General features: G+C 38.4%; 6 protein-coding genes across 18 annotated transcripts; 4 read left to right on the top strand and 2 right to left on the bottom strand.

Annotated features, from left to right (window-relative positions):
- The first annotated feature begins 899 nt into the window (after window positions 1-899).
- On the top strand, window positions 900-5,040 carry LOC9320478 (5-methyltetrahydropteroyltriglutamate--homocysteine methyltransferase 2). 2 transcript variants are annotated; one of them, XM_021031348.1, is made up of 11 exons: window positions 900-1,165; window positions 1,639-2,019; window positions 2,129-2,216; window positions 2,310-2,437; window positions 2,533-2,924; window positions 3,031-3,194; window positions 3,282-3,362; window positions 3,453-3,619; window positions 3,712-3,817; window positions 3,901-4,353; window positions 4,431-5,040. In XM_021031348.1, exons 2-11 carry the CDS (start codon window positions 1,670-1,672, stop codon window positions 4,797-4,799), a joined length of 2,298 nt encoding a protein of 765 aa, XP_020887007.1. In that variant the 5' UTR covers window positions 900-1,165; window positions 1,639-1,669; the 3' UTR covers window positions 4,800-5,040. The 2 variants fall into 2 exon arrangements, with proteins under 2 accessions (XP_020887007.1, XP_020887008.1); XM_021031349.1 differs by having other exon boundaries at window positions 1,149-1,329.
- Window positions 5,041-6,065: 1,025 nt separating this feature from the next.
- Window positions 6,066-12,236, top strand: LOC9318375. Its single transcript, XM_021031341.1, has 11 exons — window positions 6,066-6,270; window positions 7,045-7,561; window positions 7,788-7,965; window positions 8,079-8,307; window positions 8,614-8,753; window positions 8,941-9,230; window positions 9,392-9,604; window positions 9,702-10,199; window positions 10,330-10,992; window positions 11,082-11,618; window positions 11,718-12,236. The coding sequence occupies exons 2-11, from the start codon at window positions 7,289-7,291 to the stop codon at window positions 11,940-11,942; spliced, it is 3,246 nt and encodes a 1,081-aa protein (XP_020887000.1). The 5' UTR covers window positions 6,066-6,270; window positions 7,045-7,288; the 3' UTR covers window positions 11,943-12,236.
- A 621-nt stretch (window positions 12,237-12,857) lies between these two features.
- On the top strand, window positions 12,858-19,726 carry LOC9318378 (putative syntaxin-131). Of its 12 annotated transcripts, none has more exons than XM_021031363.1 (21): window positions 13,498-14,200; window positions 14,300-14,760; window positions 14,846-15,003; window positions 15,126-15,322; window positions 15,412-15,589; window positions 15,696-15,895; window positions 15,982-16,100; window positions 16,208-16,748; window positions 16,838-16,883; window positions 17,272-17,376; window positions 17,457-17,562; window positions 17,661-17,749; window positions 17,834-17,907; window positions 17,992-18,034; window positions 18,122-18,182; window positions 18,280-18,305; window positions 18,383-18,460; window positions 18,545-18,625; window positions 18,710-18,775; window positions 18,859-19,033; window positions 19,179-19,726. In XM_021031363.1, exons 9-20 carry the CDS (start codon window positions 16,866-16,868, stop codon window positions 19,030-19,032), a joined length of 921 nt encoding a protein of 306 aa, XP_020887022.1. In that variant the 5' UTR covers window positions 13,498-14,200; window positions 14,300-14,760; window positions 14,846-15,003; window positions 15,126-15,322; window positions 15,412-15,589; window positions 15,696-15,895; window positions 15,982-16,100; window positions 16,208-16,748; window positions 16,838-16,865; the 3' UTR covers window position 19,033; window positions 19,179-19,726. The 12 variants fall into 12 exon arrangements, with proteins under 12 accessions (XP_020887024.1, XP_020887022.1, XP_020887027.1 ...); XM_021031368.1 differs by having other exon boundaries at window positions 14,300-14,530; window positions 14,623-14,760; window positions 18,859-19,726; XM_021031370.1 differs by having other exon boundaries at window positions 14,300-14,352; window positions 14,595-14,760; window positions 18,859-19,726.
- LOC9318379 lies at window positions 19,235-23,990 on the bottom strand. Its single transcript, XM_021031353.1, has 11 exons — window positions 23,638-23,990; window positions 23,331-23,539; window positions 23,155-23,239; window positions 22,810-22,880; window positions 22,636-22,724; window positions 22,258-22,501; window positions 21,938-22,050; window positions 21,547-21,637; window positions 21,274-21,402; window positions 20,425-20,978; window positions 19,235-20,178 (listed from the first exon to the last, which is right to left on the bottom strand). The coding sequence occupies exons 2-11, from the start codon at window positions 23,493-23,495 to the stop codon at window positions 19,749-19,751; spliced, it is 1,971 nt and encodes a 656-aa protein (XP_020887012.1). The 5' UTR covers window positions 23,496-23,539; window positions 23,638-23,990; the 3' UTR covers window positions 19,235-19,748.
- A 440-nt stretch (window positions 23,991-24,430) lies between these two features.
- LOC9320479 (auxin-responsive protein SAUR21) lies at window positions 24,431-25,145 on the bottom strand. Its single transcript, XM_002884367.2, has one exon. The coding sequence runs from the start codon at window positions 24,892-24,894 to the stop codon at window positions 24,604-24,606; it is 291 nt and encodes a 96-aa protein (XP_002884413.1). The 5' UTR covers window positions 24,895-25,145; the 3' UTR covers window positions 24,431-24,603.
- Window positions 25,146-25,842: 697 nt separating this feature from the next.
- LOC9320480 lies at window positions 25,843-26,307 on the top strand. Its single transcript, XM_002882266.2, has 3 exons — window positions 25,843-25,882; window positions 25,967-26,133; window positions 26,278-26,307. Exons 1-3 carry the CDS (start codon window positions 25,843-25,845, stop codon window positions 26,305-26,307), a joined length of 237 nt encoding a protein of 78 aa, XP_002882312.2.
- The last annotated feature ends 1,036 nt before the right edge of the window (window positions 26,308-27,343 follow it).

Genomic DNA, 27,343 nt, shown 5'->3' on the forward strand with positions numbered 1-27,343 from the left:
TTGTTATATTAAAAAAATAGAAAAAAATATCTGAAGATCAAACCATATAAGGGCATATGCAAGGGTGCATCTTTGAAGATTGATCTTAAGGGAGAAAAAAATATTAATAAATGTAAGAGAAAGAGAAGAAAAGAAAGAAAAACCTAGACTTTTTTCATTTCCACATCTCCTGACCAATGACGGCCTCCCACTTACACACGAACATGACTTTGAACTGTTCTTGCAGGAGAACGCGTTCCTAGCCCAAACCCAACTTTTCATCAGTTTTAATATTTAAAAACTCTTAGAACAGGACCATAGTTGCCCCGATAAATATGGTATAAGAGGGACGTGGAGGATCTCATAATCATTCACCAACTTTGTTTACCAAACAAATCACAAATTTATGTGGCAAGAGTTGGTACTGACTCCAATGACGTCGTCGTTTTGTAGGAAAAATGAAATAAATAGTGAATATCTCTCACCAACTTCCTAATGGGCTCCACCCACCAATCCCGCTACCTCCTTCTCCTCATGTATATACTCTTCACAACACACCAACTCTCCTCCCCCACCTTCACGTTTTAATTCCGTAATTAAACCCCTCTTTTTTCTTAATTAATACACTTTACAATATACACTAAACCCCTTTTTAATTTAACCCTTACAAGAATTCTTTCAAGCTTTAACTAGCCAATAAGGAGTTGACAAAAGTCAAACAAAATATAACTATTTTCATCTAATAATTGAATAGAATTAATTTCAACCAGCTTGCTTATTATTTTCATCCTAACAAAGTTTTTAAAAAAAAAAAAAAAAAAAAAAACTAATAGCAACCAGCGTATATTGTATACGTATAAACGTATCATTTTCAAAAGTTGTACATAATTGACCATGCCCTTCAATTTAAAAGATAAAAATTAAACGTGCTGGATAAATGAATTATACGTATTTTTATCATATACTAAGATAATTCCGTATGGAGAGAAAAAAACCCTAAATATACGTATTTTGATGTACGTATATTAATTTTTTAAAAAAATATTCAGCCACCACGAGAGAGAGAGTGAGAGAAACAAAGGAACGATGTGTAAATTGTTTGCTATAAATAAGTTAAGCAGAGAGCACTCTCCATCGTCGGTCGCTCTCTTGCCATCTCTCAATTCCACTCTTCTCATTCCGTGAGGTACGCTTCCGAGTTTCCATGGCTTCCGCATGACTATTCTCGTTCTTTCCCTTCCTACTCTCTTATTTAGCTTCCGTCTCTTCGTTTTCCTTTCCTCTCAATTCATTTTTGAATTTCGTTTGATTCCGTTTCTCCTTCGTGTTTAATACTTAGATCTAAATCCGGTGAGTTAAATTTCTACGAATCACAGATCTGCCTATTTTTATATGATCAGATTCGTAGATCTGCTCTTGAGAATCTCTGTTTTGCGATCTTTCTCTGCGTTAGATCTCTGGTTTGTGTAGTTTTGATCTTTAAACTCTCAAGACAAAAAAGCTGCAAAAACTTTTTTACTTTTGTTTTTCAATGATTGAATGGTGAAGCCGTCATTTAATTTAATGGATGCTACTTTACTACAGAACACGAAGTACATTTTAGGATTATGTTTTGATTTAGTTGACTGACTTTTTATTTTGTTTGTGGTTTTAATGTAGTTAAAAAAAGCAAAAAAAAAAAGAATCAAAAATGGCTTCCCACATTGTTGGATATCCACGTATGGGACCTAAGAGAGAGCTCAAGTTTGCATTGGAGTCTTTCTGGGATGGCAAGAGCACTGCCGAGGATTTGCAGAAGGTGTCTGCTGATCTCAGGTCTGATATCTGGAAACAGATGTCTGCTGCTGGGATTAAGTATATCCCAAGCAACACCTTTTCTCATTATGACCAGGTGCTTGACACCACAGCCATGCTTGGTGCTGTTCCACCTAGATATGGATTTACCAGTGGTGAGATTGGTCTCGATGTTTACTTCTCTATGGCTAGAGGAAATGCCTCTGTTCCAGCTATGGAGATGACCAAGTGGTTTGACACCAACTAGTGAGTTTCTTCTACTCTTTGTCTTGTGTGTTTTTGCAATGACATTGTTATTGGATTTGTGAGTTGTTTTGTTAACGTACCTTTTTTTTTGTGTTTTTGTTTGATTCAGCCATTACATCGTCCCAGAGTTGGGCCCTGAAGTGAAGTTCTCTTACGCATCTCACAAGGCTGTGAATGAGTATAAGGAGGCCAAGGCTGTACGTACTCAATTAATATTCCTATTTGAACATAGGCTTCTTTTGGTCTGCTATTGAATGTTCTAATATGATAATGGGGTGTTGTTAATGCAGCTTGGTGTTGAGACCGTCCCTGTACTTGTTGGCCCTGTCTCTTACTTGCTTCTTTCCAAGCTTGCTAAGGGTGTTGACAAGTCATTTGATCTTCTCTCCCTTCTCCCCAAAATTCTCCCAGTCTACAAGTAAGTGATTTCTTTTGCTGTAATACTCACTTGTTATTTTTGACGCTAAGAAATTTGTTTCTGACATACTTTTGGAATGATGAATCTTTTCTCAGGGAAGTCATTGCAGAGCTCAAGGCAGCTGGTGCCTCATGGATTCAGCTTGATGAGCCTCTCTTTGTCATGGATCTTGAGGGTCAAAAACTCCAGGCTTTTAGCGGTGCCTATGCTGAGCTTGAATCAACTCTCTCTGGTCTGAATGTTCTTGTGGAGACCTACTTTGCTGATATCCCTGCTGAAGCATACAAGACTCTTACTTCCTTGAAGGGTGTGACTGCCTTTGGATTTGATTTGGTTCGTGGTACCAAGACCATTGACTTGATCAAGGCTGGTTTCCCCCAGGGCAAGTACCTCTTTGCTGGTGTTGTTGACGGAAGAAACATCTGGGCCAATGACCTCGCTGCCTCTCTCATCACCTTGCAGTCACTTGAGGGTGTTGTTGGTAAAGGTATGATGCTTTTCCAGAATCTCTATTTGTGGATTATACAATCAGAAGTGTTTATTTTGTTATCTTTCTTTAACTCATTGGTTCTATTATCTGTGCATTGGTGCAGACAAGCTTGTGGTCTCAACCTCTTGCTCTCTTCTCCACACTGCCGTTGACCTTGTTAACGAGACTAAGCTTGATGCTGAAATCAAGTCGTGGCTAGCTTTTGCCGCCCAGAAGGTTGTTGAAGTTGACGCATTGGCCAAGGCTTTAGCCGGTCAGACGAATGAGGTATTGCAAAAATCTTACAAACATGTTTCCCTAGTGAACCCTTCGTTTGAAAAAACCCTACAACTCTTTAATATTCCTCTCTTTCAGAGTTTCTTCACTGCCAACGCTGATGCTTTGTCTTCGAGGAGGTCTTCCCCAAGAGTCACCAATGAGTCTGTCCAGAAGGCTGTAAGTTCTTGCTTTCTTTACTCACATGAGGGTTTCCTCTGTAATGATGTTTTTATTGATCATGCTGATTTGTAATTCCTGCTATCTCAGGCTGCTGCTTTGAAGGGGTCTGACCACCGCCGTACAACCGAAGTTAGCGCAAGGCTAGATGCTCAGCAGAAGAAGCTTAACCTTCCAATCCTCCCAACCACCACCATTGGATCCTTCCCACAGACCGTGGAACTCAGGAGAGTTCGCCGTGAATACAAGGCGAAGAAGTTAGTCTTTTAATCACAATCTTTCTGCATTGATTATTAAGCAAGTTTAGTAAGTTAAATGTGATGCTAACTGTAACTCTTTCTTCTACTAGAATCTCTGAAGAGGATTACGTCAAGGCCATCAAGGAAGAGATCAAGAAAGTTGTTGACATCCAAGAGGACCTTGACATTGATGTTCTTGTTCACGGAGAGCCTGAGGTGAGTCTTTGTCTCTTACTAGACCCTTGAAACTAATTACCACGTTCTGTTTCTGACTCAGCCATGCTTTGACAACACTGCAGAGAAACGATATGGTTGAGTACTTTGGAGAGCAATTGTCAGGTTTCGCATTCACAGCAAACGGGTGGGTGCAATCCTATGGATCTCGCTGTGTGAAGCCACCAGTTATCTACGGTGACGTGAGCCGCCCCAAGCCAATGACAGTCTTCTGGTCCTCAACAGCCCAGAGCATGACCAAACGTCCAATGAAGGGTATGCTTACAGGTCCAGTCACAATTCTCAATTGGTCTTTTGTCAGAAACGACCAGCCCAGGCACGAAACCTGTTACCAGATCGCTTTGGCCATCAAAGACGAAGTGGAAGACCTTGAGAAAGGCGGTATTGGAGTCATTCAGATCGATGAAGCCGCACTCAGAGAAGGATTGCCTCTTAGGAAAGCCGAACACTCTTTCTACTTGGACTGGGCTGTTCACTCTTTCAGAATCACCAACTGTGGCGTCCAAGACAGCACTCAGGTAACAAAACTATACACTTGAAAATCTCAAATAGTGATGAATGTTTCTGCAACTAACTTCTTTGTTTAATCTTTCAGATTCACACTCACATGTGTTACTCAAACTTCAATGACATCATCCACTCAATCATCGACATGGACGCTGATGTCATCACCATTGAGAACTCTCGTTCAGACGAGAAGCTTCTATCAGTGTTCCGTGAAGGAGTGAAGTACGGTGCAGGAATCGGTCCTGGTGTTTACGACATTCACTCTCCAAGAATACCATCCACAGAAGAAATTGCAGACAGGATCAACAAGATGCTTGCGGTTCTTGAGCAGAACATCTTGTGGGTTAACCCTGACTGTGGTCTGAAGACAAGGAAGTACACTGAGGTTAAACCAGCACTTAAAGCCATGGTTGACGCGGCTAAGCTTATCCGCTCCCAGCTCGGTAGTGCCAAGTGAAGAACTTGAAGATATCATTTCTATTTCCGGGATTTTTATACGTGGTTTGTGTTTGTTCAGTTTCAATAACTTTTCTTCCAAGAAAAATATTTTTAGCCAAAGTTAGGTTTTGAGGGAATGGAGTCACACTCTCTCGCTTTCGTTGAAGAGTGTTTATGGCTTTCATCTTATATTCTTCTTTTGTTGCAATGTTATATGTATCTTTGTTTTCTCTTAATGAAATATGCTTCTTTGATCTCTTGAAAGAGGATAAAGATTTATTTGTTATACAAAGCCCCCAAAATGTGAAATCTTAAAATATCAAAATCACTAGTGTTTCTTCTTTTTTCTTGATATGATCACTAGTGTTGTAGAACCTAAGAAGTTGCTGAAAATAAACAGTTGATTTTATAAGATCTTTCAGCGGTACTAGACTAAGATTGATTTGATACCATGAAGGAGGGCACAAATTCGAACCTTTTTGTTAGCGATCACTTGCCGTGGTATATGAGAGAACTAAAAGTACTCTTATGTACGTTTTGTTAAGCATTTCATTTGCGTGGTGATGGTGTAAGCATTTCTTTTCGAAGTACTGTGGAATTTTATTTTCAAGAAATCTTATAAACTTTATCACAGAGAACATACGAAGTAATTTATCGAACGTAATATCACTGTAAAATTAGAAAGCTGCTTAATATAACCATTTAGGCCGGTTGGACTCATTCTTTCACCGCTCTGTGACGTGGACCTTTGGCTGGCATAGAAAAGGCATGTCATCCAATCAGAGATATCCATGTCAGCAGATTTATGTCAGGAGAGCTGACGCGTCACATTATGCCTTTGATTTAGCATCTCCTATGATTTAGCCTCTGTTGATATTCTTTTACCATTTTGTCCCTCAAATTTTCATTCCCTCTAATCAAAAAATATAATTAATCCACAATAAATTCTTGAAAAACTGATAATGCTACAGAAATTATTGAAAGGCTACAAAAAAAAGAGCTTAATATATTTTTTTCATAAGAAAGAGGTTGAGAGAAGTTTCAGACAATTGATGACTGTGTGTATGACCTTGTCAACGTCTGACGTGTTGCACATGTCGCCACGTGTCATAACGATGTAAAGCAAACCAGTTAGGTGTCTGGAGAGAGATATGACTTCATCTCTTCCCCGAGTCTTTAGCACGTCACAACTCCAAGGACTTTATCGTCATTTTACGTTATTTCTAATTAATTACTGAATTACCCTCATTGGCTCGGAGATCTCTCTTCTCCCCGTTTCTCTCTCTCTCGCAGAAACTTTTTTATACGCCTCTGTTTCTCATGGAGAGGGTATATTCTCTGTTTTGATTCGCTTCTTATGAACACATTGAATTTTTCCATAGAAGATTCCATTGTGCTCATATATCCTCTCTTTCTCTCTGTTTTAAATACCTGTCTTTAATCGCTTCTCTCTCTCTCTCTTGTTAAATATCATCGGAGTTCAATTTCAGGTAACGGAAATTCAGTTTTTTTTTAAAAAATTGGTTTCTCTCTTGTCTGATTATATTTTAAACTCAATGACAGCTTTTGATTTCTTAAAAAAAAACAGCATCGAAAACTGTTTTATTTACTTCTCTCTCTTTTTTGTTTTTTGCCTGATGAGTGATTGGAAATGAGGCTATTTTTTTTTTCTATTCAAGTCTCGAATTTGAGTGATGGGTGCTTCCAAAAGTGGTAAATTTCCGTGATTTATGTATTTTCTCTTGTGCTTTGGGATGAATTCTGAACTTCTCGATCGAATTGTGCTACTCATTGTGTCTTGGAGATCGAGTTTATCTGTTTGCCATTCTCGATTTGTGTGCTTTCTGGAGATTTTTGTTTGGCTTCGCTTTTTCTCTGTTTCACACTTATAAGAGATCTAAGTGTAATTTTAAAGGCGTGATCTTTTCACCGGATTTGGTATTGAGTCACATTCGTGGACTGATTTTTACTAATTGTATGTTGCTTAACAAATGTCCTCATTGGAGATCCTTGTTTAGGTTCAAACAATGTACTTGTTGGTAGATCATCTCTTTAGTTCTGTTTGAGTGACACTAAATGAGATTCTTTGCTTTTTGGTTGGTGCAAGTATTAGTCTCTAAACGATCTTTCTGTGTTTTGTTTTTTAGAAAAGGATCGATGCTTTCCATTACTCGGGTTTACTTGTTTATTCTTTCTTCTCTAGATTTCTCAAAGAAGCTATATGAATATTATTAATCCAATATAATTCCTTTTTATATGATCAGGAATTTTCTACTTCTCTTATGAAGATTTGAGTACACTTCAGAAAGCTGAGTGATTTGTTCTACTCATTTTCAAGATGAAACATCAGCTTTAGCAAAAGTTAGATGGCATTAAACTACATAGAGGGCCAGGAAAAATCATCTTCATTGTACTTTTAGCCAAGTTATCGAAACCCGAGTCTTTTTCTTGGAGGCATTTGGTCCAGACACAACAAGGTTTTAGTGGGAATTCTTGCCGTCTGGAAATATGGAATTGTCAGTCTCTCCTCAAACCCAAAAGATGAACCTGCAAACTCCTCGCAAAAGCTCACTTTCAGGATCTAGGAAAGATTTGTGGTTTACTATACGGGAAGGGTCATTGGTTGATGTGGATTCAGCACTGAGCATACTGAAGAAGAATGGTGGCAATATAAATTTAAGGAATGTCCATGGTCTGACTCCTCTGCATATTGCTGTATGGAGAAATCACATTCCTATTATTAGGAGACTGCTTGCAGCTGGCGCCGATCCAGATGCTAGGGTTTGTGACTTTTCCTCTGTTTGTGCCTTGATATATTTCAATATTTTTTTCTTCCGATTATAATCTTGAATCTAGAAGTTACATGTTTGTACGTAATCCTGCCTATTTACATCTCTTTTCAGTAAGTTATTTGGTTTCTGTCTCTATGTTTGTTGCATGTGTTGTATTCATAATGCTTGGAAAATTGAGCTTGAGCTTGGCCTATATTGTACAATGTCCATTTCAGGATGGAGAATCTGGGTGGAGTAGTCTTCACCGAGCTTTGCATTTTGGCCATCTCGCGGTAGCTAGCGTACTAATTGACTCAGGTGCTTCTTTTACTCTAGAAGACATAAAACTGCGAACACCGGTTGATTTGGTCTCAGGTCCAGTGGCTCAGGTTATTGGCGAGCAACAGAGTTCGGGTAACTAATCTTTTCTCAACCTTGACTTTTAAAGGAAAACCTTAATCGTCTTGTCACTCTTTCTTACTCAACTTCTCAGCAGCTGAAATGTCGTGTTCCTTTTTTCTTTTCAGTCGCTACAGAGGTTTTCAGCTGGGGAAATGGTGCAAACTACCAACTTGGAACTGGCAATCAACATGTTCAGAAGGTACCCGGCAGAGTTGATTCACTGCATGGTTGTTTTATTAAGTTGGTCTCTGCGGCAAAGTTCCATAGTGTTGCCATTAGTTCTCATGGAGAAGTCTACACGTGGGGATTTGGAAGGGGTGGCCGCCTTGGACATCCTGAATTTGACATTCACAGGTATGTATTGTTGTTAATTCCCTGATATGGTGACTTGAGAAGGAGCTTATTTGCTTTCGTTCCTACAAAGTGTCCATGGTCTAGTTTGTTGCGTCTATATGAAGATTTCTACTTGCCTATGGCATTACTGTTGTTTCAAAGTTTGCCTTGCTAGATTTCTGATGGAACATTTGAAAGATCAATGATAGTCTTCTAAGCGTTCATACAATCATAGCTTGGTTGATTTTTTTTTTCAAGCTTACCATATGCTTTTTGAAAGTTTATGTAAACCACAATTGAGTTTATTTTTCTGGTTTACTATCTCAGTGGTCAAGCTGCTGTTATTACTCCCCGCCAGGTGATATCTGGTTTAGGATCTCGTCGTGTAAAGGCAGTTGCGGCAGCTAAGCACCACACTGTTATTGCTACGGAAGGCGGGGATGTATACACATGGGGTTCCAATAGAGGTAAAACACTTTAACAGCTTCCTATTTTCCAGTGAATGGATCTTTAGTGCTCTAGTATACTCAAGTTTTAGTTTTGACCTCCCAGTTTCTGAGTTAATCTGAATTAGATGGAGTTATATCCAATCTATTTGGGTAGCCTTATGGTCTTTTATCTTAGAGTCTGATGTTGTTTGTGATGCTCTTGTAGAGGGTCAGCTTGGTTATACCTCCGTGGATACTCAGGCAACTCCCCGAAAAGTGACTTCATTGAAGGCGAAGATTGTAGCTGTTTCTGCAGCAAACAAACATACCGCCGTAGTTTCTGAGTGCGGTGAAGTTTTCACTTGGGGATGCAACAGGGAAGGTCAGCTTGGTTATGGAACCTCCAACTCAGCATCAAACTATTCTCCCAGATTGGTTGATTACTTGAAAGGAAAAGTTTTCACGGCTATTGCATCTTCAAAATATCACACTCTAGTGTTGCGAAACGATGGAGAGGTAAAATTTCATACTACATGTTAAGTTATACTTTACTATAATGTCAGTGTGTAAAGTTTATAGAATGTATGAACATGTGGAAAATCTTATCTAGAATATGAGAACTCAATTTGAATTGAAATTTATTTTCTTTAGTATTTCGTTCTTTCTTTTTTGACCAGGTGTACACCTGGGGTCATCGGCTGGTGACTCCAAGACGTATTATCATTTCCCGGAATTTAAAGAAAGCTGGGAACACACTATTGAATTTTCATCGAAGGAGACCTCTTCGATTGACTGCAATAGCTGCGGGAATGGTACACAGTTTGGCTCTAGCAGAAGATGGTGCATTGTTTTATTGGGTTTCCTCTGACTCCAATTTTAGATGCCAACAGGTTGGATTCAACTTCTCTTGTTATCTTAAAAGAACTAAATAACTCAATATCACTCGCATAGTAATAATCAGAATATGTTTAATTCTGATTCTTGCAGTTGCATTCGCTCCACGGTAAAACAGTAGTGAGCATTTCAGCGGGTAAATACTGGGCGTCTGCTGTTACTAGTACAGGTGAAGTTTACATGTGGGATGGGAAGGATGGTAAAGATATGCCACCGTCTCTTTCTCGCCTCCACAACTTGAAAAGGGCAACCACAGTTGCTGTTGGCGAAACACATCTTCTAGTTGTGGGTTCTCTGTATCATCCTGCCTATGCTCCTACTGTGCTTAAGAAGTCTCAGACTGTGCAAGCGGATGAAAGTAGGGAAGAAGAAAATGAAGAATTGGATGAGGGTTTTATGTTTGATGATGTGGAATCTGTGAATGTATTACAATCCGTGCAACACGATAATCCAAAGGAGAGGACAGTACCCAGCTTAAAAAGTTTATGCGAGAAGGTGGCAGCGGAGTGTATTGTAGAGCCACGAAATGCTATTCAACTGCTTGAAATTGCGGATTCGCTTGGAGCAGAGGACCTCAAGAAGTACTGTGAGGTAATGCAAACCTTCCTTTGTGATGATTGCACACTAAACCGCAGAGATAGAAAACAAAGAGAAGTTTATGTTCAGTGTTCTCTTTTTATTTTCTGGCTGATGAGTACCTTACACGTGTGTTCTTCTGCAGGACATTGTGATCCGAAACCTTGACTTTATTTTGACGGTTTCTCCCCAATCAATTGCAAATACATCACCTGATGTTCTTGCCAATCTTGAGAAATTACTGGATGACAGATCATCTGAAGCATGGAGCTCCCGACCACTTCCAACACCAACAGCCACATTTCCAGTTGTGATAGATAGTGAAGAGGAGGAAAGTGAGAGCGACATTGTAAGAACTCGTGACAACCATGTGAAACCCTTTTCCAGTATTGCTGACGGAAGTACTCGAATGGATTCATTCTTGCAACCAGAAGATGAGCTCACTTTACGCAATTCCAAAGAAGTCCGAGCTTTGAGGAAAAAGTTGCAACAAATTGAGATCCTTGCAGCAAAACAATCCAGAGGACAACATCTTGATGGTCAGCAAATAGCAAAACTTCAAAAGAAACTAGATATCGAAAGTTCACTGGTAGAACTTGGTATTCCTGTTGAAGAGTCTCCAGAGGCAAAATCATCAACAGCTTTACCACTAGATGAAAAAGCCAACAAGAATGGAAAAAAGAAGAAAAAGGGGAAACAGAGATTTTTACAGGTTGAGACATACCCTGATTTTGGTGAAGTTAAAGTGGAAATAGATACAATGCAGGATAAAGAAATTGATGAAATTTCTGAAGCTATCAAGCCAAAGGTTAGTTTCGGTACCAGTTTCTAATGATAAAACGTCCTTTGTTGAGGCTTGATAAAAAATTCATCTGCTCTTTGTACTTATTCTACTAGGATGGCAAAACCATGCTGGATATGACGATGATTAGTGGGTTCCCCAAAGAATCAGACTTTGTCTCTCTCTCGCAGAAGAAAGATAATCCACCCAATTCGCCGAGAAGCAAGAAACTTGCAACAGCAGCTAACAAGAAGAAGAACAGAAAGGGTGGGCTTTCCATGTTCTTGACTGGTGCTCTTGATGATATTCCTAAACCTGTTGTTGCTCCTCCACCAAAACCTAAGATTGAAGGTCCTGTGTGGGGTGGAGCTAAGGTTTCTAAAGGATTATCTTCCCTCCGGGATATTCAAGATGAACAAAGCAAGACCCAGCCTCATGAACCTGTTAGGACTACTAGGTCAGGCGATGATTCTTCTGGTAAAACTGAAGGCAAGATATTACTGAGTTCCTTCTTGACATCGAAGCCGATTCCAATGGAACCAGCCAAAAGTTTGCAGCAGTCTGATGTGGAAAAAGGAACTCCTCCTTGGGCTTCCTCTGAAACTCCTCGTAACCTGTCCCGACCTTCTCTTAGAGATATCCAGATGCAGGAGGTACGTTGTCCTCAGTTCGAAGTATGCTTGTCTTGTTGCATCATAGTTAGTGTTTGAAAGCTCATCTTTCTCTCGATGTCTTTTTCTTGTCTAATGCAGGTGAAGAAGCAACAGTCTCTGTCCCACAGTCCAAAGACAAAAACATCAGGCTTCACAGTCGCAATCGGGCAAGGATCTCCATCAGATTCGCCTGGAACAAATCGCTGGTTCAAACCAGAGATAGATGCTCCATCAGCAATACGATCAATCCAGATAGAAGAAAAAGCCATGAAGGATCTGCGACGCTTCTACAGCAGCGTGAAGGTAGTCAGAAACCAGCCTTGATGATGTGAGTGAATGAGACATTACTTTTCAAGAGCTCTCATTCTCAAAACTCGAAAAGTGTTGTTGTAATTGTACAGATGATGTCTCCACTGTACATTGGGTCTCCTCTTACCTGGTCAGCCATTTTTTTTTTTTCTTTCAATTTGTTAGTCTTTGGTAGTAGCTGTCAAAGGAATACCCATGCTTATGTACATCACTGGTGTACACGAAGCTCTTTAGTAGTCTTCACAAGCCATTTTAGATGTACATATTTCGTAATAATAAGAAAACGCTTAGATGATTATTTCAATAATATTTGCTTGTGTAAATCTAAAACATTGACTTAACAAAGCCAGAAGTGTAGGTGGTGTAAAGTGCAAATGTTTCCTAAGAAGATAGAAAGACACAGAGTCACTTTGATTCCATCCCGGAGCTTCTCCAGTTTGCTCCCCTGCATATCGAATTTTCACAAGATATTCAGGACGAAACCCGGAAGGCATGCATTGCAAAGGGACAACATGTATATACAAATGACTTCTTGTTAATGAATTTAACTTCATATATATGCTGGATCTTATGTGCTTTCAAAAGTTGTCTATCTTCTGTAGTCACAATAATCCTAGTTCCTTTACCAAAGCATTTAGTTGTTCTAGCTTAACGACATCGTCAAGATTCAAGAACAACAAGGACTTTCAGGAACCTTAACCTATCTTCAGCTGTACGTACATCTGGAGCTGCTTGAGCCAAGTTTAAAAAGGCTCGAAAGATTTGCAAACTTAGGAAAAAACAGAGTCAATGAAGAGAGTAATTAAACAAAAGAAATCACAAGTTTATTTTATTGTTTATATACAGCAAGTCGATGATTTTGAATGAAAATATACAATGAACATAATGGGCTACGAGAACAACATCATAAACGGATCCATCGTGAGTAGGAATATCTCGGTCTTGAGCCCAACCAGTTCCTTCACAAAAAGAGACGGTGAGAGATTCATTCCAAGGAGGAGGAGAGTGCGTCAATGGAAACTGACAAAAGATTGTCTCTCGCCGCCATTGTTTCCGACGTTAAGGTTTCAGGGATTGTAACTTCTTCGTTCACAATGCAAACGACGGCTCTAGCGGATGGCGGCGGCGACATCCGCCATTGTTTCCGACTCCAATCTTCGGCTCGATTGTTCATCACGTTTGGTTTTCTCATCGTGGAATCGGGTATGTCTATCCTCTCCTTTTCAATTCGCTTCCATTAATGATCTCACCACTGACAATTGCCACCGTCAAGTTTTCTCCGACTATGACCTCTAAAAAAATCAATCTCGAATTCCCTAATCTCTTTGAATGATTTTGCTTTTCGTCACCTAGTATTGACGTTTGGTCTCTTTTTTTTTTTTTTTGATAACAAATCAACCAAAAACGTAAGTCACGGTTTGGGAATTAGAATTGATTTTGGTTCTGTTGAAATTAGAATTTATTCGGTTCCGTTTGTATTGGTTGTGAGAAACGAAAACAAAAAAAGTCAGGCACGCGAGGCTTTTTAAAAAAGGAGCGAGTGTGTTTCAAAACAGGCCATTTGGTGGGCGTGAACGGAGACACGCGCTCAACTCGCGAGTGGTGAGAGTGGGCGTGAAATCGCGCGATGGGTGAGAGAGGGGTGTGACATGGAGCGATCTGATTGGCTAATATAATGAAAATAGTAGAGATGTAGCTCCTACCTTCCTCCTCTCATAATAACTTTTATTATTACTTCTTCTCTTTTCGTCTTCTATCTTTGTGAATAAACATGCTATGAGATGATTACAAAAAAAAACTTTTAGACAAAATTTTGTCTAGTTTATATTATTTAGTCAGCTTGAGAATGAAATTAAGATTTCTTCAATCTGAAAGTTGGTGTTTTTGGATACAATTGAGAGTCTTATTTTTTTTGGTAAAACAATTGAGAGTCTTCCATGAATTTACTTTGATGTCTCTTCTTCCATGCAAGTTCGAATTGTAGGATACAAAAAAAAATCACAAAATTTGTCAACTTGACCAAAACCACTTGGAAGATGATTGTCTGTGTTCTATTATGGAGTTGGACATTAGCTTAATGACATTATGGAGTTGTTCCTCTTGTTTTTAACCCAAAATTGGTCTCTCCCCAATGTACAATCTTCTGAGTTTTTTTTGTCAAAAGTTGCTCACCTTAATCTGTGAATCAGTGAGATTAATCAAGCTTTTTCTCAAGGGGATGCTGCAATTATCATGCTCTCTGGTCAACTTGCTGATGGTTTTCTCATTTAAAGGTTTGTTCTTACTCCTGTTATCTTCTGCAGCTCTTTTGTCTGCTCTCAGAATCGTGTTTTCAGTGGTGGAGTCACTTATTCTGGTATCGAACCTCGCAGAGCATCTAAGTTCTGCCAACTGCTTTTGAAAGTGCCAGCCTTTCTTCTATCAGGTGATTCGTCCTTTAATTCATGCCAACTTTTTCATTTTCCAGGTTTAAGGGTTCAGTTTCTCGTGACTTGATCGAATTACTTGCTTCTTGCTGAGTCTTTTGGCGCCAACTTGCTTCTTTCTTGACCAAACAATGTTTTGGCTCTCTATGTTCTCCAAGGCTTTTGCTTTTCTTGCTGGTATGTGATTAGATGAAGCTGACATCTCTCTATTTCTCTAACCATGTGTCTTGTTTTTCTACAGTGGATTGAATCTTTGATTGATTGGATAGATCTTTCTGAATCAAAGGCTGAAGCATCTCTTCAATCTTTTAATGAATGAAGCCAATGAGGCGCTGATTAGTGCTTTTCTGGTTTTGTTGAGAGCTAAAGGAGAGACCTTTGAAGAATTAAGTAGAATCTGAGACAAAGTATAAATGTAACATCGAATATTATACAGCATGAGGTGATTACTGAGTAGACATGACTTGAACTTTACAACTCTTGTTTTGTCAGATTGTGGGGTTGGCCAAGGCCATGATGAAGCATGCTAGGAAATTGGATGGTCTAGTCGATGTAGTGGACATTGTTGGAACAGGTGGTGATGGAGCTTACACAGTTAACATATCCACTGGATCGTACTTGCCGCAGCATGTGGTGGAAAAGTTGCAAAGGTACACACATGAAAACTTGTTAAAGCATAGGTATATGAAGTCAGTAGTTTTTATGTACACACTGTAGTGGTAATGACCTCCCCTATATTTTTTGATACAATCTTAATTTGGATATTTTGCAGCAAGAAAATCGTTCGAGTTCTTCTGCTTGTGGTAGCGCGGATGTATTAGAGGCGCTAGGTGTGGTGATTCACTTAGAGCCAGAGATGCGTATCATATATACAATCCAAAGAAGTGTTATTCTTAGTTGGATATGATTTATGAACTTGCACTATCGGTAAAGGGAATCTAGAGCTGGTGGTAACACTGTCTTGAAACAGTACACCCATATCCCTCATTTTGTCGAAAGATAGATTTTGTGCTAGTTCTATGATTCAACTTATTTGTATGGTTATTTGTTGATTGCAGGGAGTTAAAAGATGTGTTGAAGAATAAGGAATTGGTTTTGTGATGTCCCCAAAGTATCAACCAGCTATGAAGATCGTTGGCCCTGTCAGGAATATAAACTGTTTTCAATATATTGGGACCTCTGCTTAATCCCTCTAGTGTTTCTTATGCAGTCGTCGTTGTTTATCATGAAAATCTGGTACATTGCTTTCATTCACAGCTCATCAATGATTCTTTTCAATGTATAATAAGTTTCTCATCAGGAAACAGACATTTCCTTTCAACAATGCTCGTATGGTATGTAGGTTCTGAAGATATCATTGGTGTTTCACTCTTATGGCTTAGACGAAATGAGTCCTCTAGGGAAAGTTTCTCTATACATCCAAAATTTGATAATTTCTTGGCGTCTCCATCATTTGACCATACAAGGCCTTTATGAAAACAAGAGGAGGGTTAGTTTATGATGCTACCCCAGAAAAGAAGGAAAAGTTTTCATTTGATCCATGTAAGCTTTCTGAGCACAAGATTTAGTTCCAAAGTGACCTTGCGGATTTAGGTAGTAAGCTTATTCCTGTGCTATTTTTTTTACAGTGGACTTGGGGATTCCTCGTTGCACTCTGGAGGATTTGAGAAGTGGAGATCCAGAGTACAATGTGGATGTATTGAGACGTGTGCTATCAGAGGAGACCGGGTCCATAGCCGATGCATTGGTACGTTATTCCGGTTCAACATATTCTTCCTAATCGAAAAATATCAAAAGTCTTATGAGCTCATTGTCACATGTTATATTTGTTTCACATCCTATATGCGGCTGCAGCTCTTGTGGACAGCAGTCGTGTTCAGACTCTAGCTGAAGGAATTTTCTTGGCCCGTGAAGTACAGTCATCTGGGAAAAGCTATCAAGACACTTGATTCATGGATTCAAACCTCTAATTCAGCATTCAAATCTCGGTGACCGACTTAACTTTTATACACATTGGTTTTGTAGATGAATGTAATGGACCTAATGGTCCCTGTATGTGATATTAGGTTTCCTTTTATAGCAAAAAAGCTTTGAAAGCAGCTACTTGACTGTTTCGTTTGATTCTGCAGTCCCAAATTAAAGAGTTTGAATAGCAATCTGTCAACAAAGAGATTTACCTCTCTTTTTTGTTGTTTTAAAAAGAACATAAAATATAAACGAAATCTCAACCGTTGACTCGAATCGTACGTGTCTTAACAATCTCATCTTTGTGCTCTGCTTTATACGGTGACGAAGCTCCCTTGTCTCTCTCTTATTGATTTTTATAGGATAATCAAAAAGAACAAAAAAAAAGAAGGAAGAGAACGAAAAAGATCTGGGTTTATTACAAAACCAGGTTTGTTTTCTTTCTAATTGTGGCAATTTCTTTTTCATGGAATTTGGAATTTTGTTGATTGTTTGACAAGTTTCCTTATGCTTTTATAGATCTTTTGCTCTGTTCCAGTTCTCCGACATGAACGACCTCTTAAAGGTTTGTCTTATCTTTTCCTTCAAACATTTCTATGTTTTTCTTTGGACCTTAACGTGATCACAGCGATTTCTGCTCTAATCCAAGCAATGTTTCCATGCATCTTTATTAATTTCTGTCTAAATTTTGAAATTAGAAACGCGGAATCTTAGGGTTTAATTTGCTTGTGTGACAAGATTTCTCCGAAATGACGTTTCTTTAGTTTGACATTTAATCCGAGAAAACCCATGATGAAGATTGCTCCTGTGAGATTCAAAAATCGTTTATAGAAGAAAAATGATCAAATAAATGTGGAGGTTTATGTTGGATTTAGTGGGATAAATCAAAAGATCAAACGTTGTGAAGCTTATAAAGTTTCTAAGATGATGTGACAGATGTTTTGATTGGACAGGGTTCGTTAGAGTTCTCCAGGGATCGCTCTAATAGAAGCGATCTTGAGTCAGGACATGGCCCAGGTAACTCTGGAGATCTCGGGCTCTCTGGTTTCTTCAAAAAGGTAAAGCTTTTTATCCCTCTCCAACTCTTCTCAACCAGTTTCAAATCTCTATGTGTATTAAGATCATATTAACCATTTAGGTCCAAGAAATCGAAAAGCAATATGAGAAGCTTGATAAGCATCTCAACAAGCTTCAGGGGGCACATGAGGAGACTAAAGCCGTCACTAAGGCTCCTGCGATGAAATGTAAACCAAAACGAGTTCGAATTGAAAACTCGAAATCAAGTTCTTTATCGAAGATTAGATGAACTAAAACTTGATTCCTCTGTTTTTCTATTCTGCAGCAATCAAACAGAGGATGGAGAGAGATGTTGATGAAGTGGGAAGAATTTCTCGTTTCATCAAAGGAAAGATCGAGGAACTGGACCGAGAGGTTAGGCTTAGATGAATACATTGTTTGTTGCATCTGTTTCTATGATCTGGTCATCTTATTTAAGACTCGGATTGATATCTTCAGAATCTGGAGAACCGGACTAAACCGGGTTGTGGGAAAGGAACAGGTGTAGACAGAACAAGAACAGCCACAACTATGTGAGTTTTTAGCCTATTAAAACTCAAGATGTCTATATACAGTATCTTTCTTTTAGTCTTCCTTAAGGCTCTTTTCTTTGGCAGTGCGGTGAAGAAGAAATTTAAGGACAAGATATCTGAATTCCAAGTAAGTTTAAAGAAGGGCTTTAGCAAATTCTGAAAAGCAAAATCTCTCTTAGAAAGTTGTCTTAGCTCTTATCTTTGTTATCTGCAGACTCTAAGACAGAACATTCAACAAGAATACAGAGAAGTTGTAGAGAGGCGTGTGTTTACAGGTTTGAATTAACAATCTGTCTGAAGATTCAACTGTTCCATTAGTGATCTTCTAAGAGCTAACTGTATATGTTTTTCTGATTCTTGACAATTTGTTAGTGACTGGCCAACGAGCTGATGAAGAGGCAAGTTATTATAACTCTGATTTTACTGATTAGAACATATTGGAATAGTTCATGATAGTCAATTTTTGGGTGTGTAGACAGTTGATAGATTGATTGAAACTGGAGACAGTGAGCAAATTTTCCAGAAAGCAATCAGGGAGCAAGGACGAGGACAGGTTGGTGACCTATGTTCCGGCACTCATCTGATTACCTGTGCAACAAGACAACTATAACGTGCTGTTTCTGCTGGCTCTGTGCAGATAATGGATACACTGGCTGAGATTCAGGAACGCCATGACGCTGTCAGAGATTTAGAGAAGAAACTCCTTGACCTGCAACAGGTAAACCTCGATCCGATTTACCAAAAACTCTCAACAATTCAGTTTGATTCATCATTGATTCTTCCCTTTTATGTTTCCGGTTAGGTGTTTCTCGATATGGCCGTGCTGGTGGATGCACAGGGAGAGATGTTAGACAACATAGAGAATATGGTAACAATCTCTTCAGTACCTGTTTAAATCTCTAAGCTTAGTTCTCTTCAAAATCCTTTCTTACTCTGTTTCTGTTCTAACAGGTCTCAAGTGCTGTGGATCATGTTCAATCCGGAAACAATCACCTAACAAAGGCAGTAAAAAGCCAGAAAAGTTCAAGGAAATGGATGTGCATTGCCATCCTTATCCTACTTATCATCATCATCATTACTGTTATCTCTGTTCTCAAACCATGGACACAGAAAAATGGTGCCTAAGGTTCTATTCTCTCTGCCCTGCTTCTGGGGCTTCTGTATACAACAGTATATACGTGTATCATTGCATCAAATACTATTGACCTTCCACTATCACTATAAAAATGATGTATTCTTTTGATCGGATCAATGAATTAACTATTTTACAGATGCCAAAGTCGAAGACCATTTCAGTGAACATCTCGTCCTAACGAATATGAATATGAACCAGGAGACAGCAAGTGTATATTAATATTCTGTTGAAATATACCTTTATCTTTTATATCTGTAGTGTGTCAAAACAAATCCAGAAAAAACTATTGGAGAAAAAGGGATAAAAGAATCTGAATATGAACCTTAATCAGATTTACAATGATGGGAAAAAGAAGAGCAAAAGATACCTCCAGCTTCACATTTGCTTCAAGGGAAGACCTCAGAGAAGGATGAAGCATAACGGACATCCTTTGCTGCATCAGTTGTCCGTCCTTCGATGCATAAGGGCGTCCGGGGGCAATACCGATATCTTTGAGAAGGTTTGATGTATAAAGAGTATGCAACTAACTTGCGAGGAGCTACTAACAAAAGAATAACACTAAAAGCTTATTCTCAGAAAGGGAAAAAAAAAAGCCGGGAACTGTAAATAAAAAAAAAACCTCCGTATGTTTGCTTCTTCGCCTTTCCTGAAAGAATCTGAGAAAAATCAAATGGCACCTCACAACAGAATTGGCATAGTTGCCACGCTAGTCATTAGGATCCCATTCTTCATCTTGGTCAAAAGCTGAAGCTACCTTACTTTTTGCAAATTCTTCTTCAGTTTCTGACTGTTCAGCGAGAAGGTCATGTTCATAATCAGGCTGATCACCATCGTCAGTTTTACTCTTTTCCACTCCCGCTGATTTTATCCATTTAGGGCATTCATCCTCACCTCCATAGAGAAATCTACCATCATCACTCCGTATTTGCCTGGAATCCTCAAGGGCCGAGGTTCTGCATGAGCATTCAGGAAGTGGATGCGAAAGGAACGACCTAGGTTTTGACAACATAGACTGCCTGATAAGCCCACTTTCACCCAAACTCGAGTTAAGATGTTTCCTCACACGAAGTGTCCAGTTACGGTTGGGATGGTACATGTCCTCACGAGTAATGTTGAAAAGTTCTTGAATAACTTTCCTGTTTGAGCAAATCAGTGAACAGTTAATGAATTTGCAAAAGAGAGATTCCATAAAAGCTAATGAATTTGCAAAAGAGAGATTCCATAAAAGCTAGTAACTCATAAGATGCATGTATCAGCTAAATTTACGGATTAATGAACCCAAAAGAATAAGAAGATTATAGGCATAACAAGTGTGCATCAACCTAACTATGAGGAAGGACGCTAGATGCAGTCAGTAATTTTCAAACAATAATTCTGCTTACCTGTCCAGTCTATATGTTCGTGAAGAGGGTCTTTCATAGAGCCTCTGACCCATCACCAAACTTGAAAAATCTGGCCACCCACTACCATCGTTGTTGAAACCAGGGAAAAACACATCAGCTTCTACAGAAACAGCAAAATCGAGGGCATCCCACAGTAACCTGTGTGCTTGATTCCTAAGATCCATAGGTGAAGGGCTTGGTTCTGTGTCATTCTCTGTCAGCCAACCATACCATCCTTCTTTTTCGTGCTGGTAGATAGGTCTATCTGGAGGAGGAGGTAGAGGTCGAGGTCGAGGACCTGCCTTGTTCCACTCTTCTTTGAGTTGCTTATCGCTTTTTCGAGGAGGCATTTTAAATGTATTCTCTGGAAGAGGTGTCTCAGGACCAACCAATTCTGATAATTCCTCCGTGCTGCATAAAGCAGTCCGATCCACTAAATTAGGGAACATGGCACGCAGAGGGATCAAAACCCGTTGGCCGCCAAACATTTCAGAACCAGCTAAGTATATGATCGCTTTTTGAGAATAACCCAATGCTTTCAAAAGAATTCCAACCTGCAAAATTTCAATATCAATTAATTCTTGGCATCATAAAGCCAATTTAGTTCCATCAGAACAGTAGCAAGTAAGCAATCCAATTGGTGCTTGAAAACAGTGTATCACATGGGAATTACATGCCAACGTAGAAAATTTAGATAAATATTTAGCTTCGTCAGAATTCAAGCACATATGGGCCACATGTTTCCAAGGCAGTTTCAGCTTTCAAGAGACACCACGAATGCAGACATAAAGAGTACCGAGATATAATTATACACCCATATAAGCATTATTTGAGAGAAGCTCCGAGTACCTCTTCTGGCATGAGAGGACATAAGCCATTGTCCCTGCGCAAGCGTGAGTCTACAATAAGTTCTTCTAAAATAAACTTCTGCTTAATCATCTGAGCCCGCCGATATTGGATGAGTTCACTGTGAATATCCTTTGAGGATTGAAATAATAAGTAGAGTCAGAAACTACTTCCCCATGTAACTCAATCACAAAGGGTGCACAGGATAATAACGTAGCTGAAATAAACAGTTTGTTCTATCAAAATATACAGATTGAGAAGGTCAAAAACTTTTACCTGGAAAAGCTCAGCACAACCATGATATGCCAATTTCTCCCTTACTAAGCCAGGATGATAAGCTAAGAAAGGTTGACCTGATTTACGTAACCTAGAAAAGGGAAATTATGTACCTCAATCATGTCAGGGATGCACAGTTCTCAGGGGTAGATAGACAAAACCATGACACATATGTACAGTCATTCTAGTTACGTAAATACACATCAAGATCCCTAGCTAATTTAAGAAAATGGCAACCCCTGAACTTACTTATTATAGTTCTCAGCTAGATAAATCACTATTAGAGAAACTACAAGCTTAGTATCTAATGTTCTTCTCCCTCTTAGTAATCCTATATCCTGTATTCGTCCCTTTCGTCAATGAAATTTTCAATTGCAAGTATCACAAATACCTGTCAACCATCTTCTTGCCCAGCACCTGGATTTCTGAACGAAGCTGGAGGGCATGGAAGGCAACTCTACACCTTAATCTTTGAAGTTCAGGCATTGAAGCGGGCAAAGTTGACTGAAAACAAGACAGCTTCGTTCAGGATAAAATACCTTGTTTAACTAGTCCCACAACTTCTTATTACATTTAAAATGACCAAAATGTGTCTCAACGACTGATGGTAGCTAGCAGGCAGAAAGATATCTACTCAAAGAAATCTCTATAGATTGAGAAGTTACTGCATATAAGATATAAGACTCTAAGGGAGAAAAAAACACTCAGTACCTGCAAGCATCCTCCATCAGAGACGATCAATCCAATAACATTAGCTTTCTTTAACTTTGGCAATACATCCTCGAGGTAATATTTTGGTGATGCAGAGTTTTTGGGCTTAAAAAGAGGGAACTCATTCCTTTTTCTTGCGGCTTTCAAGCTCTCAGGAAGGGTCTTCGTAACTATAACATCATTTTTAAGAAAGGCTATAAACTGATCTTCATCATAAAGATAGGAGAAACTCTTGAACTTGTTGCTGCACAGCATGTAAAATAAACTAGAGTAAAGAAGAGTCTAGTACCACGGCAAAGAAGCACGCTTTAACAGAAAATAATGGAGAAACAAGTAAAGATAAAAAAAGAACAACATAATGGATAGAGCTAGGCGCACCTAATGCCTTTTGAGCGAAGACTTTCTTGAAGCTCTGGAATGACAAGAGTAGCATTAAGAAGCCTGGATATGGTGACAAGATCACATATCTAGAAAATTTGCAAAGACGTTATCCACATGCATAACAGGAAATACAAAGAGGAATCTTAAATTGTCGAGTCAACTGATACATACAGAAGATCTTATCTTGTCAAATCCACCAAATATCTTTGCATAAATGAAACGATTGTTTGTTGAACTGGGTGCTGCAAAAAGACAGTGCCAAGAAAAAATTAACAAAGATAGATAGATTTGAAAGAGCAAAAGTCATAAAAATCCCAATAGACATTTCATGTTCAAACAAGTATCGAACACAACATACACCATCCCTAATGACTTTTATATTCCTCTATGGTTTGATACAAACCGCAGTAAACATCTTACGATTGAGCATTTAAGTTGCAGACATCAAAACAGCTGAAGATATAAAGTTCTCGTTTAAATGGATTTTGTGCATGCAAACAAAGTAAGATACAATACCAGGATAACTATTTCTTGGATTGGCATAAGGCTGTAAGGTCTCTAACGATTTGACAGGTCGCCATAAGTGCTTATTTCTAAAATCCTGCAACAGTAAACACAAAGAGAAAACCAAACTTTAGGCAAACGACATTCTTCAGTAAACTATTCAGAATCTAATTCAATTCGCTTTTTACCTGTGCGCCTAACAAAGAATCAAAATCTTGCCAAAGGTTATCTCTTGCAGAATACGCCAACTGTACACCGGAAGACTTGGTCATGGAAAGATGAACAACCAGAGATCCCATTGATAAGATCAACACAAAAAGCGCAATCCATTTTATTCTAGATTTGAACACCATCTTCCACCAGCCCGAAACCGAGCTCTCTCCCCAGCTAAAGAACCCTAAAATCCAAAATAACAGTAGGATTCAAATCCAGTCGCCAATTTTCCAGAAAACACAGAAATTCAAAATTCCAAAGTCCGAGAAGAAGCTGCTTTACCCAATTCAAGGCGAGATCCAGGGTCAAACGAGGTAAATTATCAGTGAAAGAGCCTCGAAACGAAGCACGCTTAGGATCTGATTAAAAAACTGGAGATTTCTCGCAATCGAACTTTCCAGGAGAAAACAAACAAAAAACCCGTGCAGGCAGAGCAAGTAGTTGAATTTAATTCAGAGTCAGATCAAGAGAGAGAGACACTATATGAGGAGACAAAACTCACTGACAGATTTTCCAGAAATCGAAGAACGGAATTTTATATATATCTTTCCTGCGACGAGGGTTGCTTTGTTAACAGACAAACTCTGCACAATATTATGAACTCGAGTTACAGTAGCGATAACCGGTTCAAATTTCGGTTTTCGATTCTCGGTTGAAAAACCAATTCCCAAATTTCAATCAATTATCCAAATTTTGATTAGTATTTTTCCCGGTTCATTTATCTGTACTATTAGTTATTACCGAGATTTTGTTCTAGTAGCCGACAGAGAAACCGGGTATTTAGTGTGTAAAAGTAAACCCGGTTTAGACTCATTCTTTAACTGGAACCCAAATTGATTTGCCGGTTCAAAGTCAGGCAGTTTATGGCGTCGGTTATGTTCAATTGGGAAATTCGCAATTTTATCCCAATCACTCAAAATCAACAAACCGGGTCTCGGTTAGATAAATCCACACGATGTGGACCACACCATTTACCTCTGCGTCTCTGCGTATAAACCCCGGTTTGGGTAAATTATTCGATCATTTATTCTCTGATTTTGTAGCAACATGAAAAATCTTGTGGATCTTATACAAATCTGAGAAATCTTTCTGGATCTTTTGTTTGATTTCATCGTTCATACACAAAAAAATTGGCATTTACATGATATCCTCTAGATCAAATCTTTCATTAAGAAAGATGAAAAAATTGTCATCTATCTACGGTTAAAAAAAATGTTAAAAAAAAAAAGCTTTTTCTTCAGATGATGATCACCCTTGGATCTGAGAAGTTACTGTGAGGAAGGTATCTTCAGGACAAGGGATCGTCAAACCGCCCATCGGATGGTTGAATCCGAACTCTTCTTCAGCCTTAATGAGAAGATCTTGAAACAAAGGCTGGTTTAAGTATGAGACCGGCACAAGGTGTCTCTGCTTCTTCTTTTGGCTCACACCGACGTACACTGCAAGAAACCCTTTTGGCGCTGAAGTTTCTTTCCTCGCTCCTGCTACTGAGCCACCAAGAATCTTCTTTGCAGCCATGAAACCTCTTACCAAAGCCATTTTTGTTTCCTGAAACTTAAAATCTTGATTTTTGTAGGTATAAGTTCTTGGATTGCTTCTTGTTGTTGATGATATGAAGATGTTGTTAGAGGTCGGTATATATAGATAAATCTAGCAAGTGTTTCGTGGGACATGCAAGAATAGAGTATCACATGGTTATGTTTTCTCAGATGGTATTAGATATTGGCATGTGCTCTTGTCTCTTCATGTTCCCATAAGAAATCTCTAGTACTTTTTGTCCTCTTATCTCAATCTTCTCTAGTTGAAATTGATTTCTCACATTACCAAATCTTTCTATAAGAACAAACTTATGTGGGGACATGAAGTTGTTCACCAGCAGAACAAAGAGTCTCTGTCACTAATTGTTTTGTTCTCAACCATATCTAGAATTAAGATCACATGACAATGCTATAAAGGAAATTTATGTGGCTAAACGTTACTATTTTCTCTTTGTGATGTTGATATGATGGTGAACAGTTGAACACAGTCATTTTGAGCTGAGCACAAACACTTCTGAAGCTCAGCTTACTGTCAACTAACGTGATTTATTTGTTCATGAGGTTTTCAAAGAATCTAGCACGTAATAATGTCTTCACTTCAAATTTTTTACAGAAAAATCTAGCAACTAAAGAATCTATTGATTTTGGACTTTTGTATTTCTAGTGAATTTGGTCAAAACTCAGTTTAGTCTTATGTAGTTTTTTACAGAATTTGATAATAATTCAAGTCAATTATTTCGAGATTTGGTCTTCTGTATTTTAAAAAAGAAAATTAGTGGTTTATTATAATTTAAAAAGATACTTGACTAAGACCATGTATATTTAGATATTTATATACATGTGTAGTTTAGGAAACTCTTCTACTATATTAATCTCTCATAAGCTTTTGGTTTTCACAATTCATCAAACACCATTATCTTCAAATTCTGAAACAATGGAGAAAATATCAATGAAGCGTGCTTTCCTTATCTTTTTAGTTGTTATATCCGGTAAATTTCATATTTTTACATGCGAGTATCATATTTTTATATTATAAGTTTATAACAAGGAATGTATATGTTTTGGTTTTGTAGCGATGGGTATCGTAACAATTCAAAATGTTGAGGCAAAACGTTTATTACATGAAGAAATTCCTCAAATGATGTTGCATCATGAAGTTTCAACGCAAGTTATTAGACCACAAAGTCTTCTTCACTGCGAAAAAGGGTGTCGTGTGAAATGTGTTCCCAATCCATTTATTGTTTGTTGGAGATACAATCCAAATCCCACATCGGAAGTTTGATGGGACAATCAATAATATATAAAGGGTTAGGGCCAATCCACTAATTGCCAATTGGTTTTCAGTTGGAAGCCCAGAATTAGCCCAAATTTAACATGGTATCAGAGCCCAAGATTCAAATTCTGGTGGACCTAGAAAAGTGGATACGGACATACCTCAAACCCGAGTAATGGGGGCCCGAGAAAGGGGCTTATTATCGATCCGAGTGAGGGATCGATGAGGTGTGTTAAGATCCATGTGGTCCTTGGATTGAAGGGGAGATTGTTGGAGATACAATCCAAGTCCCACATCGGAAGTTTGATGGGACAATCAATAATATATAAAGGGTTCGGGTCAATCCACTAATTGCCAATTGGTTTTTAGTTGGAAGCCCAGAATTAGCCCAAATTTAACATTGTTGAATGCTTTTGTTTTTGCTAAATTTTTATATCATCTCGTTTAATTAATCGAATAAAATTAGTCAAAATTAGTTGACATTAATTGCCTATATTAATCATTACATTCAAGAATTGTATGGGAAAAAACTCACTGTAATGTTTAAAAACAGTATATCTTATACATATACGATAGTTTTACGCCGTTGAGTATTGTTATTCAAAAAGTGCCAGTGGGGTATTGATTATTCAAAAAGTGTCACTCAAAACTTTGACAACTTGTAATTGTATTCATTAGTCATAATTTTAGAAACAGCCCACTATGAGCTAAAGATTGTTAGAACAGTTTTTGTAGAGAGATCTAAACTATTGGAAATAATTTCAAATTAAAGATCTAATCAGATCATAAAAGGATACAACTTTCCTAAAAAGCCTTTAGGATCACATGAGTTATAAAAAAAAAAAAATACAACTTTCAAATCATAGATGAACGCAATTAACGTGTAGTTGACCAATGTTTAACGTTGACTAATTTCCAGTATAATTTTATGCGGTCAATATAACCCAAAATTTAATTTTAATTTTTATTTTGCTAAATAAAAGTTGAGTTGATGATTCCGCCATTTAGCAAAAGTTGGAGATCTTTTTTGTCAATGACCAATTGTTAATAGCAAAGATTAGGCAACTTAGAAAAAAGTTATAAATCATGGATCAAATAATCCCACATAAATGTAAGAGTGGTCAGCCCCGGCTCAGATGTGTAGGGCGGAGGTGCGACGGCCCGGGGCTTTTTTTTT

This window comes from Arabidopsis lyrata, assembly GCF_000004255.2.
Source record: "Arabidopsis lyrata subsp. lyrata unplaced genomic scaffold ARALYscaffold_3, whole genome shotgun sequence".
Classification (NCBI taxonomy): domain Eukaryota; kingdom Viridiplantae; phylum Streptophyta; class Magnoliopsida; order Brassicales; family Brassicaceae; genus Arabidopsis; species Arabidopsis lyrata.

Excerpts from the sequence above, each read along its gene's own strand:
- LOC9320478 (XM_021031348.1), top strand. The coding sequence starts at position 1,670 with ATGGCTTCCCACATTGTTGGATATCCACGTATGGGACCTAAGAGAGAG. Across the intron at positions 2,438-2,532 it reads AAAATTCTCCCAGTCTACAA|GGAAGTCATTGCAGAGCTCA; the intron begins GTAAGTGATTTC and ends ATCTTTTCTCAG. Across the intron at positions 3,363-3,452 it reads ATGAGTCTGTCCAGAAGGCT|GCTGCTGCTTTGAAGGGGTC; the intron begins GTAAGTTCTTGC and ends CTGCTATCTCAG.
- LOC9318375 (XM_021031341.1), top strand. The coding sequence starts at position 7,289 with ATGGAATTGTCAGTCTCTCCTCAAACCCAAAAGATGAACCTGCAAACT. Across the intron at positions 8,308-8,613 it reads CCTGAATTTGACATTCACAG|TGGTCAAGCTGCTGTTATTA; the intron begins GTATGTATTGTT and ends TTACTATCTCAG. Across the intron at positions 10,993-11,081 it reads CTGAAGCTATCAAGCCAAAG|GATGGCAAAACCATGCTGGA; the intron begins GTTAGTTTCGGT and ends TTATTCTACTAG.
- LOC9318378 (XM_021031365.1), top strand. Across the intron at positions 18,461-18,544 it reads GGGAGCAAGGACGAGGACAG|ATAATGGATACACTGGCTGA; the intron begins GTTGGTGACCTA and ends GGCTCTGTGCAG. Across the intron at positions 18,776-18,858 it reads TAGACAACATAGAGAATATG|GTCTCAAGTGCTGTGGATCA; the intron begins GTAACAATCTCT and ends CTGTTCTAACAG.
- LOC9318379 (XM_021031353.1), bottom strand. The coding sequence starts at position 23,495 with ATGGTGTTCAAATCTAGAATAAAATGGATTGCGCTTTTTGTGTTGATC. Across the intron at positions 22,502-22,635 it reads CTTCGCTCAAAAGGCATTAG|CAACAAGTTCAAGAGTTTCT; the intron begins GTGCGCCTAGCT and ends CATGCTGTGCAG. Across the intron at positions 22,051-22,257 it reads CTGATGGAGGATGCTTGCAG|TCAACTTTGCCCGCTTCAAT; the intron begins GTACTGAGTGTT and ends TCTTGTTTTCAG.
- LOC9320479 (XM_002884367.2), bottom strand. The coding sequence starts at position 24,894 with ATGGCTTTGGTAAGAGGTTTCATGGCTGCAAAGAAGATTCTTGGTGGC.
- LOC9320480 (XM_002882266.2), top strand. The coding sequence starts at position 25,843 with ATGAAGCGTGCTTTCCTTATCTTTTTAGTTGTTATATCCG. Across the intron at positions 25,883-25,966 it reads CTTTTTAGTTGTTATATCCG|CGATGGGTATCGTAACAATT; the intron begins GTAAATTTCATA and ends TTGGTTTTGTAG. Across the intron at positions 26,134-26,277 it reads GTGTTCCCAATCCATTTATT|AGCCCAAGATTCAAATTCTG; the intron begins GTTTGTTGGAGA and ends ACATGGTATCAG.